Consider the following 16332-nt stretch of genomic DNA (forward strand, 5'->3'; position numbering starts at 1 on the left):
CGGTTTGGATGTACCGTGCACTATTCAGTGTCCCCTCGACGATCACCAGTGGTGTACGGCCAGTGTAGGAGATCGCTCCCCACACCATGATGCCGGGTGTTGGCCCTGTGTGCCTCGGTCGTATGCAGTCCTGATTGTGGCGCTCACCTGTACGGCGCCAAACACGCATACGACCATCATTGGCACCAAGGCAGAAGCGACTCTCATCGCTGAAGACGACACGTCTCCATTCGTCCCTCCATTGACACCTGTCGCGACACCACTGGAGGCGGGCTGCACGATGTTGGGGCGTGAGCGGAAGACGGCCTAACGGTGTGCGGGACCGTAGCCCAGCTTCATGGAGACGGTTGCGAATGGTCCTCGCCGATACCCCAGGAGCAACAGTGTCCCTAATTTGCTGGGAAGTGGCGGTGCGGTCCCCTACGGCACTGCGTAGGATCCTACGGTCTTGGCGTGCATCCGTGCGTCGCTGCGGTCCGGTCCCAGGTCGACGGGCACGTGCACCTTCCACTGACCACTGGCGACAACATCGATGTACTGTGGAGACCTCACGCCCCACGTGTTGAGCAATTCGGCGGTACGTCCACCCGGCCTCCCGCATGCCCACTATACGCCCTCGCTCAAAGTCCGTCAACTGCACATACGGTTCACGTCCACGCTGTCGCGGCATGCTACCAGTGTTAAAGACTGCGATGGAGCTCCGTACGCCACGGCAAACTGGCTGACACTGACGGCGGCGGTGCACAAATGCTGCGCAGCTAACGCCATTCGACGGCCAACACCGCGGTTCCTGGTGTGTCCGCTGTGCCGTGCGTGTGATCATTGCTTGTACAGCCCTCTCGCAGTGTCCGGAGCAAGGATGGTGGGTCTGACACACCGGTGTCAATGTGTTCTTTTTTCAATTTCCAGGAGTGTATTTCTCTCGTCAATGCGTCCCGAACATCTTTGGTGTTTTGATTGTTTGTAGGTCTAAAAAAATAGTGTTGTAGCCTGCTTTTCCTTGGCTTTTTCCATCTTCGCAACCGATTTACGTTGTTTTGGGTTACCTACTGCAACCCCAGATGCGAAAGTCTGTGTCGTTTTTATCCCAACGCCTTGAAGGTGGCTGTTTTCCTCTCGTGCTTTTCGCAATTCATCCTCTAGATTTTGTATTTTCTGTTTTGCATCTGGTATCGTTTCGCGCAGCAGCTCATCCACCTGTTGTCTCAACCTGTCATTTTCCTCTTTTAACATATCTATTTGGCCTTCGAGCCTCGCCTGTTGGAGGGCCTCGGTGGACTGCGAATCGTGTAGTGCTCTAGTTGTAGTGAGCACTTCTACTTGTTGTCGAAGTCGGGTATTTTCTGTATTTAACATATCTATCTCTCCTTCTAGTCTCGATTGTGTCAGTGCTAATGCCCAGATTCTATTTCTCACGAGTTGGGAAACGTTCTTACTTTTCAATTCGGCCGCAAAATCACTAAGTATTTCTTCTACTGCGGTAATTTTCTCGGCGATTGATTCACTTTTCGGTGTATCAAAAGTTGCCATTTTGTTTCCATGTGCTTCTTCACTCTTTTTCAATCTACATGGTGGTGTACCTTGCTCTTTTACATCTTGTCCGTGTAGAGAACCGCTCCGTTGGTGCCTCTTTACGTCCACTGTCCCGTAGATCTGCGCACGTTCAATACGTGCGCCTGGTGCGATTTCTCCCGCGTAAATTTCCTCGTGTCCAGTAACGACACGTTGCGAGTTGTTATCAGCACGTCTTCAATTAAAATACTCTCCCTCCATGTCGGTTTGGTCACTCAATAAAATATTTCTGCCAAGATGACGTTGTTATGATTCCAGCAAATCAACATGCACACTAGAAACCGACCAATCAAAATTTCGCGCCGATTTGAAACAGTCCCCTTTTAGCGAATAGGATAGTCGAAGGGGAACCGTCAATCATGGGGCTGCCCTCCGTAATGACGTAGAGGAGCGCACAGCAAATCACCAACAAGTGGTGAGATGACCTGCCGGAACTGTTACCGCCAAAATGACGTCACTACGTAAACAGCAATGGAAGACCAGTTTATCGCGCCAAAACTAAAATACGTTGGAATATATAGTTTCTAACATCATTTTGCTCAATTCAGTCTCATTATTCACACATAAAACACTTTTCAAAGCACTACAGGAAATAGTAGACCGTCTTTCCCAATTTAAGTTCGGAAAAACACTAATTGAGAGAGATATTCATTAACTTATAGGCAGTCAGGACAGATTAACAGCCTACATTGAGAAAAGATCTTCCTATGCCTTATTATGCACATTTATAATCTCAATTTTTATGCACAGTACAGTACCTTAGAACAGCAATCACTGATATCACTTTCATAACAGAACTTGAAGAAAACACCACAAAAACACGATCAAGGCGAGGAGCACTTCAGCAGCACGTCTTCATGGCAGCCATAGGGACAGTTTGGACAAGAAGAGAACTGAAGTTTTCGAAATGTGGTGCTACAGACGAATGCTGAAGATTAGATGGGTAGATCACATAACTAATGAGGAGGTGCCGGCCGGAGTGGCCGTGCGGTTCTAGGCGCTTCAGTCTGGAACCGATCGACCGCTACGGTCGCAGGTTCGAATCCTGCCTCGGGCATGGATGTGTGTGATATTCTTAGGTTAGTTAGGTTTAAGTAGTTCTAAGTTCTAGGGGACTGATGACCTCAGAAGTTAAGTCCCATAGTGCTCAGAGCCATTTGAACCATTTTGAATGAGGAGGTATTAAATAGAACTGGAGAGAAGAGAAATTTGCGGCACAACTTGACTAGAAGAAGGGATCGGTTGGTAGGGCATATTCTGATGCATCAAGGGATCACCAATTTAGAATTGAAGGGCAGCGTGGAGGGTAAAAATCGTAGAGTGAGACCAATAGATGAATACACTAAGAAGATTCCGAAGGATGTAGGCTGGAGTAGGTACTGGGAGATGAAGAAGCTTGCACAGGATAGAGTAGCATGGAGAGCTGCATCAAACCAGTCCCAGGACTGAAGACTACAACAACAACTGCAAGTTTCAAGACTTTGATGTAAATAGCAATCAGTACAAAGACTCCTAAAGAAGTAGTTCAGAGGTCATATTATACTGTCGATTCCATTATAAAAGTTGTAGCTGACAGATGCACCATTCAGCCGTCGGCTGTGCCAATATGTAAACAGTGCCTGAGAGGCAGTGACAGACACACTTCGCACCCTTCTATCAGTCGGTCTGCGCTGCCCCAGACGACGTCACATGCAGTCTGCTGCTAAACGCATATTTTCACTACATATAGGAAGTGAACTCGCGAGGACCGTACACTGTCCTGGATCGCTTAGATTTCACGGAAGTAATTATTTGTAAGCCGCCCGTAATGTTAACAAAACCACGTGGCAAGTGGTAAGATTATTTTCTACTTTTGTGGCGAGCAATTCATTTTGATGATTAGAAGTCAGGGAGAGCGACCATTTGATTCGAACTTACCGTAGAGGTCGCCTCTAAACAGTACTGTTATGATCGGAACTTTATTATTATTATTGTCAGGAATATTACTGTGTTGGTGCGCGTGAATTTACTGAGTATATGAAGCGATAGAATGCGGAACTTTTATTTATAACCATAATTTCTGATCCCGCTGAGTAAATAGAGAGTAGAAACATTTCTTTTTGTGAGCACAAAAAGAATGTGGACTTGCAGACTGTCCATGGCTTTCTGGATGACCGCAAAAAAGTTTTCAGGCTCCTGTAACAACGGTGAAGCTTTATAATATTGAACCCGTCGCCCCACAGAGAGAAGACTGACTTTGCACCAGGAACTGAAGATCACCGTTAGAGCGCACTGACAGATTCCTACAAGAGATCGATATATGTTGCGAAACCATGGAAGTAATATTACGGAGTTTTTGGCTTTTAGAGTCCAGCAATCTGATTAAAATTTTAGAAACGTAATTTCCTACTATTATAAGAAAATTAGTTGACAATTATGATGAGCATTTATGAAGGTGGTATCCTCGCAGAAACTCCGCGTCTGAGAAGATTTCAAACGAAGGATCTCATGGCTGGACATCTAAGATTCTTTGAGTTCAGTGCTGCATTTGAATTTTCCGAAACTGTTCCCAACCTCCTTTCGGCATTAAGATTTTCCTTAAATTTGTTTGTTTCGGTAGTGTCATGCGAGAGGAGTTTTTCAGGACTCAGACTAACTAAGAATTGTAGATCTACTATGAGTCAACACGACTCTCTAGAACGCCAATGTTGTAAGTCGAAAACAGCCATTTCACCCGTGAGCAGTTAGATCCACAGTAGTTAGAACTGTTGGCGTGAATGTACTAATCGTTTTGTTTCTCCACCTTTAGCTCGATATTTTGTTTGTGTTGGTCCATGGTTTCTGCACCACTTGTTGCGATTTAGAACGGCGTCACCAGCTATGATTATTTTGGAAGAGTTAATATTCGTGTAATAAAGAGTGTATGCAATACATTATGTATTCGAGCATAGAGAACAGTTATAAGAATTGTACTGTTCGTGGTTCGTTCCGATTTTGGGAATGCTTTGACAGAAGCAACGTGTCACAATATCCAATATTTCACATTATGTTAGTGCAGGAGAATACTGCCCTAGATTTGAGCCAGTTCACGGGCAACACGAGAGAACGAGAATAACTATGCCCCACGGAATGTAATCAATGTAATCTGATGGTAGTCCACTGACAGGAGTTGTGTAACATATGGGGGCAGTAAGGGCACTATGCACAGGAATGTGGAAGCTGTGCTTGTATGTGCATATGAAAGAGGAAGTATATTGAGCATTGGCGGGCACACAGAACAAAAACATGATATACAAGATGTAAATGATATACATGAGTATTCAGTTTGTAGGAACTGGCGCTTACGATACAAAATGGCAAGATGATCAGCAGGAGATAGTTGAGAGAAGTCAAGAAATTATCGGTACTCGTATATGTCAGAAAACTCACAACTTGGTAAATTGTCTGGAAGAGGGAAATATGGAACAAATAAGAATCGATGGCTGTGATGGAGATGGGAAGGATACGCGGAGCGGTACGGTATGTGAGAGTGAGTGTGGAATTATTAATAGTTAGGTGAAGTTCATGACGATCAAGTCGCAGACCAGGAAGTGGTGAGCAGTATACTAGAGGAAGGTAGTGATGTAATAGAAGGAGCTTCACATTATGGTGATGCCACAGGGAGTATCAGATGCTCAATCACTGTGAATAATGAGAGGTTGGTTGTTCCACCACAGCGACGTAGTGCCTTGAGTGCTCAAGTGTACGCTGAAAATGAATATGGATAAGAATAACTCATAGACGTGGTCCTAGAAGTAATAAAGGCAGTCAGAAGAGAGAAAAATAGAAAGGAAGCAGGAAAGTAGGGAAAGAAAGATGTTTGAGAAACAATTAAAGAAGGACTTGGGGAAATTAAAGATAAGGTGGCACTGATTAAACAGATGCCGGCAGAATCAAAACATATAGCCACTAATGTGAAGCAATACGCAAGAGTAGCCACAATCGAAGCTTTAGGTGCAAGGAAAGAGGTGCTAGTAGCGAAGAAGTGTGTGAGGCAAGCTAAAAGTACGGTAATTCAGTCACAGAAGGGTTTGACGGTGATGGGAGAACAGGGCACGAAAACTCGGAGGGAATCGTTCCGTTCAAACAAAAGCGGAAAGATCTGTCCGGATCATATGCACATTTGTGCTCAACAAGCAGAGTTAATTAGAGATGCAAAGGAAAATGGAGACCATGTTAAGCAAGTAGAGATCCGTGTGTTAAGAAAGCAAGAGAGGACCCAGATCATATTAAATACATGGAGAGAGAAGAGTGTGGGGACGTGTCTTATTTTGGAATGACAGAGGCTGATCTATAGTACAATCGCCTGTATGTTAGCCAGCTGCCGCGTGTTCACTACCAGCAAGAGCAGCATCAGCCACGTGGAGCACTTCTAAGGCCGCAACGTCATGCAATTGTGTGCCAGTCAGGCGCTGCGACTCTCGTATCAGAGAGGAAGAAGCAGCAGTAACTCCTGTCATGCGATCGTGCGTCATACTGAAAAAATAAGTGTATCTGATGGACAAGAAAGAAGATGTACAATTACTGACAGAGGCCATGACAACAAGCGCTTCATCTCAGTGCAAAATTTTCAAAATTACAAAGACAGTGGCAATACGTTGCATCCAAGAGTTTGGATAGCTCAGTTTGATAGAGAGATGTGGTCTTCTTGTCCCTTAGGATATAAATTAGGATATGTGTACTGTCGAATGGAAGGGCAGTCACAGAAATAATGCGAGGAATAGCAGCCACCTGCAGTACCCACAAGGAGTAGAAATGCTTTCCTCACTAACGCAAGAAGTAGGAGGATGTGCTTTTAAGTAGACTAAGAGAGACAGGTTTTGAAGACCAAGTACTGTTGCTGGTAGAGTAAGAAAGGGCGAACATATATCGCGACAAACCCTTCACAGAGACATAGATTATATGGATGCGTTGAGAAAAATTGCTAAAGAAGTTTCGTGGGCCACTAATAGACCAATAAAAGGAATTGTTGAAAAACATGTGGTACTTAGAATGTAGAGAGAGAGAAGAAAAGAAATGCAGAAAACATTATACGTATCAGCACGAATGACAAAGGCTGGTAAACATAAGACACAGGTGAACATTACAAATGGAATGAGCGGTACGATAACGGGCATGTAAGGAAGAAAAAAAATGCATGCAGTGATTGTGACCATGCTAAGTCATGAGCTAGGGACAGCGACAACTGGAGGACACTGGAATTGAGGAATTAGTGACAGAGAATGGTTGGGAAGAAGGGAATAGAGTAAGGTAAAAATAAAAAATTACTGGGAGAGAATGATCGATAATACGATATGTGTGTGTTGAGTATAAGATAAGGAGGATAGGTGGTTTATCATGGCCATGGTTCAGTAAATGTGTTTTTTTCTGTTCTTTATTCCTGAGTATGTGTTCTTGTTTTAACTTTTCTAATTTAACATAAGAGTAGTTTGTAAGAATACTTATTCATTATTTTAACTGTTAGTATGTTAACCTTGGTGTACTGTTGTCTTTAGATTGCAGAGTGTGTTATGCTGAGTTTGAAAGATGTAATTATTTGTGATAACATATACACTCCTGGAAATGGAAAAAAGAACACATTGACACCGGTGTGTCAGACCCACCATACTTGCTCCGGACACTGCGAGAGGGCTGTACAAGCAATGGTCACACGCACGGCACAGCGGACACACCAGGAACCGCGGTGTTGGCCGTCGAATGGCGCTAGCTGCGCAGCATTTGTGCACCGCCGCCGTCAGTGTCAGCCAGTTTGCCGGGGCATACGGAGCTCCATCGCAGTCTTTAACACTGGTAGCATGCCGCGACAGCGTGGACGTGAACCGTATGTGCAGTTGACGGACTTTGAGCGAGGGCGTATAGTGGGCATGCGGGAGGCCGGGTGGACGTACCGCCGAATTGCTCAACACGTGGGGCGTGAGGTCTCCACAGTACATCGAAGTTGTCGCCAGTGGTCGGCGGAAGGTGCACGTGCCCGTCGACCTGGTACCGGACCGCAGCGACGCACGGATGCACGCCAAGACCGTAGGATCCTACGCAGTGCCGTAGGGGACCGCACCGCCACTTCCCAGCAAATTAGGGACACTGTTGCTCCTGGGGTATCGGCGAGGACCATTCGCAACCGTCTCCATGAAGCTGGGCTACGGTCCCGCACACCGTTAGGCCGTCTTCCGCTCACGCCCCAACATCGTGCAGCCCGCCTCCAGTGGTGTCGCGACAGGCGTGAATGGAGGGACGAATGGAGACGTGTCGTCTTCAGCGATGAGAGTCGCTTCTGCCTTGGTGTCAATGATGGTCGTATGCGTGTTTGGCGCCGTGCAGGTGAGCGCCACAATCAGGACTGCATACGACCGAGGCACACAGGGCCAACACCCGGCATCATGGTGTGGGGAGCGATCTCCTACACTGGCCGTACACCACTGGTGATCGTCGAGGGGACACTGAATAGTGCACGGTACATCCAAACCGTCATCGAACCCATCGTTCTACCATTCCTAGACCGGCAAGGGAACTTGCTGTTCCAACAGGACAGTGCACGTCCGCATGTATCCCGTGCCACCCAAGGTGCTCTAGAAGGTGTAAGTCAACTACCCTGGCCAGCAAGATCTCCGGATCTGTCCCCCATTGAGCATGTTTGGGACTGGATGAAGCGTCGTCTCACGCGGTCTGCACGTCCAGCACGAACGCTGGTCCAACTGAGGCGCCAGGTGGAAATGGCATGGCAAGCCGTTCCACAGGACTACATCCAGCATCTCTACGATCGTCTCCATGAGAGAATAGCAGCCTGCATTGCTGCGAAAGGTGGATATACACTGTACTAGTGCCGACATTGTGCATGCTCTGTTGGCTGTGTCTATGTGCCTGTGGTTCTGTCAGTGTGATCATGTGATGTATCTGACCCCAGGAATGTGTCAATAAAGTTTCCCCTTCCTGGGACAATGAATTCACGGTGTTCTTATTTCAATTTCCAGGAGTGTAGTTTCAGAGGTCTCAGTGTGACAGATCGTGTACATAATTACTTGTTGATATGCGGTATTGAAAGGGAAGGTGGAAGCTAGTAAACTTACCATGGTCATTTCCATCATCATAAAAAAAAAGAATTAAGTGACAAAGTCAGAGAGAAGTGTGCTTCTCAAATTCTGTTGTTGATGTCATCTGTAAAAGTCAGAACACTGTTGATCTTAGTCCAAGTTAGGAGTCCATTTGTAATGTTTTTACCCAAAAACTTGGTCGTCTTTGTGCATTAGCGTCGCCGATGTTCGTTTAACCTGATGTGTTTGGCTACGCTAGAGTTGAATATTCACCCAGATAGTGCCTCGCTGGAGTCAATTTCGTGTCCACTCGATACATACATGTCTGACATGAAGTCAGCTGAGGAGTTTGGTCCCCGCTAATGTGGTACAGGATCCCTTCTTCTGCGTTTAGGTGCAACAGGCGGTAGGTTTGTTGTTGCAGAGAACTTCGTATAGCACAGACGGAACGAGTCGTATTGAACGGTGCCTTTTTCTCATAAGGGAACGATGAAAATGGACGATAAAAAAAAGGGATGTTACATGCTGACGTTAGGAATGATATGAGATCATGCTGATATACACATCATTTGTCAGTAGAAACCTAAGCACACATGACTGATCATCTGTATTTCTGAGTGCCATGATAGTATTAGTAACATACAACCATGAGTTCCAGAAAAAATATGTGATATGAGTCTGCTAGCGACAGATGAATCAGTATGCCATCCAGTGTGAGAGTATCGAACAAGGAGATTTGGCGTCCGAACCGAGCATCTGCCAACTGCATAATTTAATCTGACAATAGCCATATGGAAGCCATAAGCACAAGATATGTGACTAGAAAGTTAATAAACTATCATTTCATTATATTTTTCCTGTTTCCTAACCTTGCTATGTTTGTTTATGTTCATGATATTGTTCCCTGGTCGCGAATTCGAAAGCAGACGGCAGAAATTTGTCGTAGTTTCTTTGTTTTACTTAAAGTACAGCACAGTCTTAATTAGCTATATTTTAACGTAGTATGGATTAACCTTACAGGTGTTGAAACTTATTAAATGAAGGAATTTTATTTGCAATCTGTCGCATAACTGCATGCTGCCATGTGAGAAATACAGAAGCTAAAGTTTCAGATTTTCTGAGCTAGAATTGACTACTGAGATTTGCCTGGTGCAATTCGCTCTCTTTTAAGAAAAGAGAAAGCATACTTGTCTCATAAGAAATCTGAATAAGTAGAAATGATAATTCATATTTTGGCATGGACTTCGGATGCGGACAAGCTGCCACAATCGTCCAAGGATGCTCCCAGACGATACATCCTCTCTGATGATACTGCACTCATATACTTTCAAAGAGTACTAAGGCGCTTACGCGTACATTACATCCAAATAAGACAAATGCCCATGAAATTATAGGGTGACAATTATTGAAGTATATGAAAAACAAAATATAAATTAGATACAAACTACACACTTTACCACTACATCACTACAGATATTCGGATTTACGTTATGAAATGTTCGATATGCCTGTCATCTTTGGCGATGATGTGGCGCAAACGAATAGCGAAATTCTGCATGGCCCACTGAAGTGTGTGAACACAGATGCTGTCGATGACCTCCTGAATGACTGTTTTCAGCTCAGTAATGGTTCTGGGGTTATTGTTGTACACCTTGTCTTCAATATAGCCCAGCAAAAAAGAGTCGCGTGTGTTCAGATCCGGAAAATATGGCGGCCAATCGAGGCCCGCCCCATTGATCACTGGGTTGTTGACGAATCCATCCAAATGAAAGTGGACTTCGTCGCTAAACCAAACCATGACTGTGGATACTAATTCCCACCATGCCTCGTGGCCAACTGTGCATGCAGAGATGAGCTTCGGGTCGTGCCAACAAGGCAACGGCAAAAGGAATTGCCAGTTTCTGTCCGAGGCCGACAGCAGTCCTGCTGAAGCCGATGGACCCAGTGGAGCGTGCCCGCTGAGCCATGCCTCGAGCAGCTTCATACACTACTGGCCATTAAAATTGCTACACCACGAAGATGACGTGTTACAGACGCGAAATTTAACTGACAGGAAGATGATGCTGTGATATGCAAATGATTAGCTTCTCAGAGCATTCACACAAGGTGGGAAGTTTCCAACCGATTACTCATACACAAACAGCACTTGACAGGTGTGGCCTGGTATAACTTTGTTGTGATGCCTTGTGTAAGGAGGAGAAATGCTTAACATCACGTTTCCGACTTTGATAAAGGTCGGATTGTAGCCTACAGAGATTGCGGTTTATTGTATCGCGACATTGCTGCTCGGATTGGTCGAGATCCAATGACTCTGTTAGCAGAATATGGTATCAATAGCAGTCGAGATGACAGGCATCTTATCCGCATGGGTGTAAAGGATCGTGCAGCCACGTCACGATCCCTGAGTCAACAAATGGGGACGTTTGCAAGACAAAAACCATCTGCACGAACATTTTGACGACGTTTGCAGCAGCATGGACAATCAGTTCGGAGACCATGGCTGCGTTTACCTTTGACGCTGTATCACAGTCAGGAGCACCAGCGATGGTTTACTCAACAACGAACCTAGGTGCACGAATGGCAAAACATCATTTTTTCGGATGAATACAGGTTCAGTTTACAGCATCATGACGGTCGCATCCGTGTTTGACGACATCGCGGTGAACGCACATTGGAAGCGCGTATTCGTCATCGCCATACTGGCGTATCACCCGGCGTGATGGTATGGGGTGCCATTGGTTACACGTCTCGGTTACCTCTTGTTCGCATAGACGGCACTTTGAACAGTGGACGTTACATTTCAAATGTGTTACGACCCGTGGCTCTACCCTTCATCCGACCCCTGTGAAACTCTACATTTCAGCAGGATAATGCACGACCGCATGTTGCAGGTCCTGTACAGGCCTTTCTTGATACAGAAAATGTTCGACTGATGCCCTGGCCAGCACATTCTCCAGATCTCTCACCAATTGAAAATGTCTGGTCAATGGTGGCCGAGCAACTGGCTCGCACATAATACGCCAGTCAGTACTCTTGATGAACTGTGGTATCGTGTTGAAGCTATCTGGGCAGACGCACCTGTACACGCCATCCAAGCTCTGTTTGACTCACTACCCAGGCGTATCAAGGCCGTTATTACGGCCACAGTTGGTTATTCTGGGTACTGATTTCTCAGGATCTATGCACCCAAATTCCGTGAAAATGTAATGACATATCATTTCTAGTATAATATATTCGTCCAATGAATACCCGTTTATCATCTGGATTTCTTGTTGGTGTAGCAATTTTAATGGCCACTAGTGTACTAAGAGCGCCCTCTGCCGTCGCGATACAGGTCGGCCGGTGGTAGTCGCACGCGCCACTGGTGGTCGGAGCCACTTCGCAACACGATACTACACAACCTCCGCCTAATTGTGGCTCCGATTCCATCGTTCATCCTTGTTGAGCTGTACCTTATTCCATGCTGCAATGCTTGCAACGAGTCTTCGTTTGCTAGAAGAAAATCAAGTAAAATATATCTTCCGTTGACTGTGTTGTACATCTACATCTACATCCATACTCCGCAAGCCACCTGACGGTGTGTGGCAGAGGGTACTTTGAGTACCTATCGGTTCTCCCTTCTATTCCAACTCGTATTGTTTGTGGAAAGAAAATTGTCGATATGCCTCTGTGTGGGCTCTAATCTCTCTGATTTTATCCTCACGGTTCTTCGCGAGATATACGTAGGAGGGAGCAATATACTGCTTGACTCCTCGGTGAAGGTATGTTCTCGAAACTTCAACAAAAACCCGTACCGAGCTACTGAGCGTCTCTCCTGCAGAGGCTTCCACTGGAGTTATCATCTCCGTAACGCTTTCGCGATTACTACATGATCCTGTAACGAAGCGCGCTGCTCTCCGTTGGATCTTCTCTATCTCTTCTATCAACCCTATCTGGAACGGATCCCACACTGGTGAACAATATTCAAGCAGTGGACGAACAAGAGTACTGTTTTCTTCCGTTGTTTTCGGATTGCATTTCCTTAGGATTCTTCCAATGAATCTCAGTCTGGCATCTGCTTTACCGACGATCAACTTTATATGATCATTCGATTTTAAATAACTCCTAATGCCTACTCCCAGATAATTTATGGAATTAACTGCTTCCAGTTACGGACCTGCTATATTGTAGCTAAATGATAAAGGATATTTCTTTCTGTGTATTCTCAGCACATTACACTTGTCTACACTGAGATTCAATTGCCATTCCCTGCACCATGCGTCATTTCGCTGCAGATCCTCCTGCATTTCAGCACAATTTTCCATTGTTACAACCTCTCGATATACCACAGCATCATCCGCAAAAAGCCTCAGTGAACTTCCGGTGTCGTCCACAAGGTCATTTATGTATATTGTGAATAGCAACGGTCTTAAGACACTCCCCTGCGGCACACCTGAAATCACTCTTACTTCGAAAGACTTCTCTCCATTGAGAATGACATGCTGAGTTCTGTTACCTAGGAACTCTTCAATCCAATCACACAATTGGTCTGATAGTCCATATGCTCTTCCTTTGTTCATTAAACGACTGTGGGGAACTGTATCGAACGCCTTGCGGAAGTCAAGAAACACGGCATCTGCCTGGGAACCCGTGTCTATGGCCCTCTGAGTCTCGTGGACAAATAGCGCGAGCTAGGTTTCACACGATCGTCTTTTTCGAAACCCATACTGACTCTTACAGAGTAGATTTCTAGTCTCCAGATAAGTCATTATACTCGAATATAATACGTGTTCCAAAATTCTAGAACTGATCGACGTTAGAGATATAGGTCTATAGTTCAGCAAATCTATGACCAGTGCCCTTTTCCAATCCTTTGGAACGCTACGCTCTCCTAGAGACCTACGGTACACCGTTGCAAGAAGGGGGGCGAGTTCCTTCACGTACTCTGTGTAAAATCGAACTGGTATCGCATCAGGTCCAGCGGCCTTTCCTGTTTTGAGCCATTTTAATTGTTTTTCTATCCCTCTGTCGTCTATTCGATATCTACCATTTTTTCATCTGTGTGACAATCTAGAGAAGGATCTACAGTGCATTCTTCCTCTGTGAAACAAATTTGGAAAAAGACATTTAGTATTTACTATCTCGTTCGCTAGTAGAGGAAGAATGGGTAGCTTTGAGGAATGAAATAGTGAAGGCAGCAGAGGATCAAGTATGTAAAAAGAGAAGGGCTAGTAGAAATCCTTGGGTAACAGAATAGTTACTGAATTTAATTGATGTAAGGAGAAAATACAAAAATGCACTAAGTGAAGCAGGCAAAAATAAATACAAACGTCTCAAAAATGAGATCGACAGGAAGTGCAAAATGGCTAAGCAGAGATGGCTAGAGGACAAATGTAAGGATGTAGAGGCTTATCTCACTAGGGGTAAGATAGATACTGCCTACAGGAAAATTAAAGAGGCCTTTGGAGAAAAGAGAGCCACCTGTATGAATATCAAGAGCTCAGATGGAAACCCAGTTCTAAGCAAAGAGGGGAAAGCAGAAAGGTGGAAGGAGTATATAGAGGGTTTATACGAGGGCGATGTACTTGAGAACAGTATTATGGAAATGGAAGAGGACATCCTCTTCCATTGATGAAATGGGAGATATGATACTGCGTGAAGAGTTTGACAGAGCACTAAAAGACCTGAGTCGAAACAAGGCCCCCGGAGTAGACAACATTCCATTAGAACTACTGACGGCCTTTGGAGAGCCCGTCCTGACAAAACTCTATCATCTGGTGAGCAAGGTGTAAGAGACAGGCGAAATACCCTCGGACTTTAAGAAGAATATAACAATTCCAATACCAAAGAAAGCAGGCATTGACAGATGTGAAAATTACCGAACTATCAGTTTAATAAGTCACAGCTGCAAAATACTAACGCGAATTATATACAGACGCATGGAAAAACTGGTAGAAGCCGACCTCGGGGAAGATCAGTTTGGATTCCGTAGAAATGTTGGAGCACGTGAGGCAATACTGATTTACAACTTATCTTAGAAGGAAGATTAAGGAAAGGCAAACCTACGTTTCTTGCATTTGTAGACTTAGAGAAAGCTTTTGACAATGTACAGAAAGCAGATGGCAGTTATAAGATTCATGGGGCACGAAAGGGTTGCAGTGGTTCGGAAGGGAGTGAGACAGGGTTGTAGCCTCTCCCCGATGCTATTCAATCTGTATATTGAGCAAGCAGTAAAGGAAAGAAAAGAAAAATTCAGAGTAGGTATTAAAATCCATGGAGAAGAAATAAAAACTTTGAGGTTCACCGATGACATTGTATTTCTGTCAGAGACGGCAAAGGACTTGGAAGAGCAGTTGAACGGAATGGGCAGTGTCTTGAAAGGATTGTATAAGATGAACATCAACAAAAGCAAAACGAGGATAATGGACTGTAGTCGAATTAAGTCAGGTGATGCTGAGGGAATTAGATTAGGAAGTGAGACACTTAAAGTAGTAAGGAGTTTTGCTATTTGGGGAGCGAAATAACTGATGACGGTCGAAGTAGAGAGGGTATAAAATGTAGACTGGAAATGGCAAGGAAAGCGTTTCTGAAGAAGAGAAACTTGTTAACATCGAGGATAGATGTAAGTGATAGGGAGTCGTTTCTGAAAATATTTGTATGGAGTGTAGCCATGCATGGAAGTGAAACATGGACGATAAATAGTTTGGACAAGAAGAGAATAGAAGCTTTGGAAATGTGGTGCTACAGAAAAATGCTGAAGATTAGATGGGTACATCACATAACTAATGAGGAGGTATTGAATAGAATTGGGGAGAAGAGGAGTTTGTGGCACAACTTGACTAGAAGAAGGGATCGGTTGGTAGGACATGTTCTGAGGCATCAAGGGATCACCAATTTAGTACTGGAGGGCAGCGTGGAGGGTAAAAATCGTAGAGGGAGACCAAGAGATGAATACACTAAGCAGATTCAGAAGGATGTAGGCTGCAGTATGTACTGGGAGATGAAGCAGCTTGCATCGGATAGAGTAGCACGGAGAGCTGCATCAAACCAGTCTCAGGACTGAAGATCACAACTTCACCAACATCTAGTTCGCTAATCATTATGGTTCCTGTCCAGCTTGCCTACCACGACAGTTGCCACACTGGTCTGTAGCCCAACTTTCCTTACCGTTGTGCACGAATTCGTACAGAACGCCACCGAAAACAGAGTGCAATGGTCGCAGGGTTGCGCCGCGCTGGGTACCGTCGCACCGCAGTAGGTGAAGGACGGCGTTTGGCGCAGTGGTCCAGCCGGCAGGTACGGCGTGCGGTTGCCATGGCGACGGCCGGCTGGCCCGGGGCCGCTATCGACTGGGGGTCACGTGGTGGCGCGCCGGCCCTCAAGTAGGGCGGCCGGGCCTCTGGGCGGCCAGTCCAGCCAGAGATGAGCCGGGGCGCGCGCTGCGTGCCGCAGCTGCTGCGGCTGCCGCTGCTGCTGCTGCTGTCGCTGTCGCTGTCCCTGCTGCTGGTCACTGTGCTGGCGTCCGCAGACACCGCTGGGCAGACGCAAGGTGAGCGCACTGCCGGGTCCCGGTGTTTGCCTCCACAGCCAGTGTCTAGTGCTCGACGCACAGTAGGAGGGAACTCATTGACTGGAATGGAATTCTCTTTATTGATGGGTACCGCTCTACAACCATCGAAGATGTGTCTAGAGACACAAGGGACAGTACCATTGCGGCGGCGCGGTTCCTTCCCTC

At 45.6% G+C, this 16332-nt stretch overlaps 1 protein-coding gene across 1 annotated transcript in view; it reads left to right on the forward strand.

Annotated features, from left to right (window-relative positions):
* The first annotated feature begins 16019 nt into the window (after positions 1-16019).
* Positions 16020-16332, forward strand: part of LOC124711248 (pacifastin-like protease inhibitor cvp4) — a 124460-nt gene continuing 124147 nt past the window's right edge. Inside the window, exon 1 of the mRNA XM_047241218.1 lies at positions 16020-16146. Coding sequence (XP_047097174.1) covers positions 16020-16146 — 127 coding nt within the window. The remainder of the gene's footprint in view (positions 16147-16332) is intronic.

The sequence above is a fragment of the Schistocerca piceifrons genome, chromosome 8, assembly GCF_021461385.2.
Source record: "Schistocerca piceifrons isolate TAMUIC-IGC-003096 chromosome 8, iqSchPice1.1, whole genome shotgun sequence".
Taxonomy (NCBI): domain Eukaryota; kingdom Metazoa; phylum Arthropoda; class Insecta; order Orthoptera; family Acrididae; genus Schistocerca; species Schistocerca piceifrons.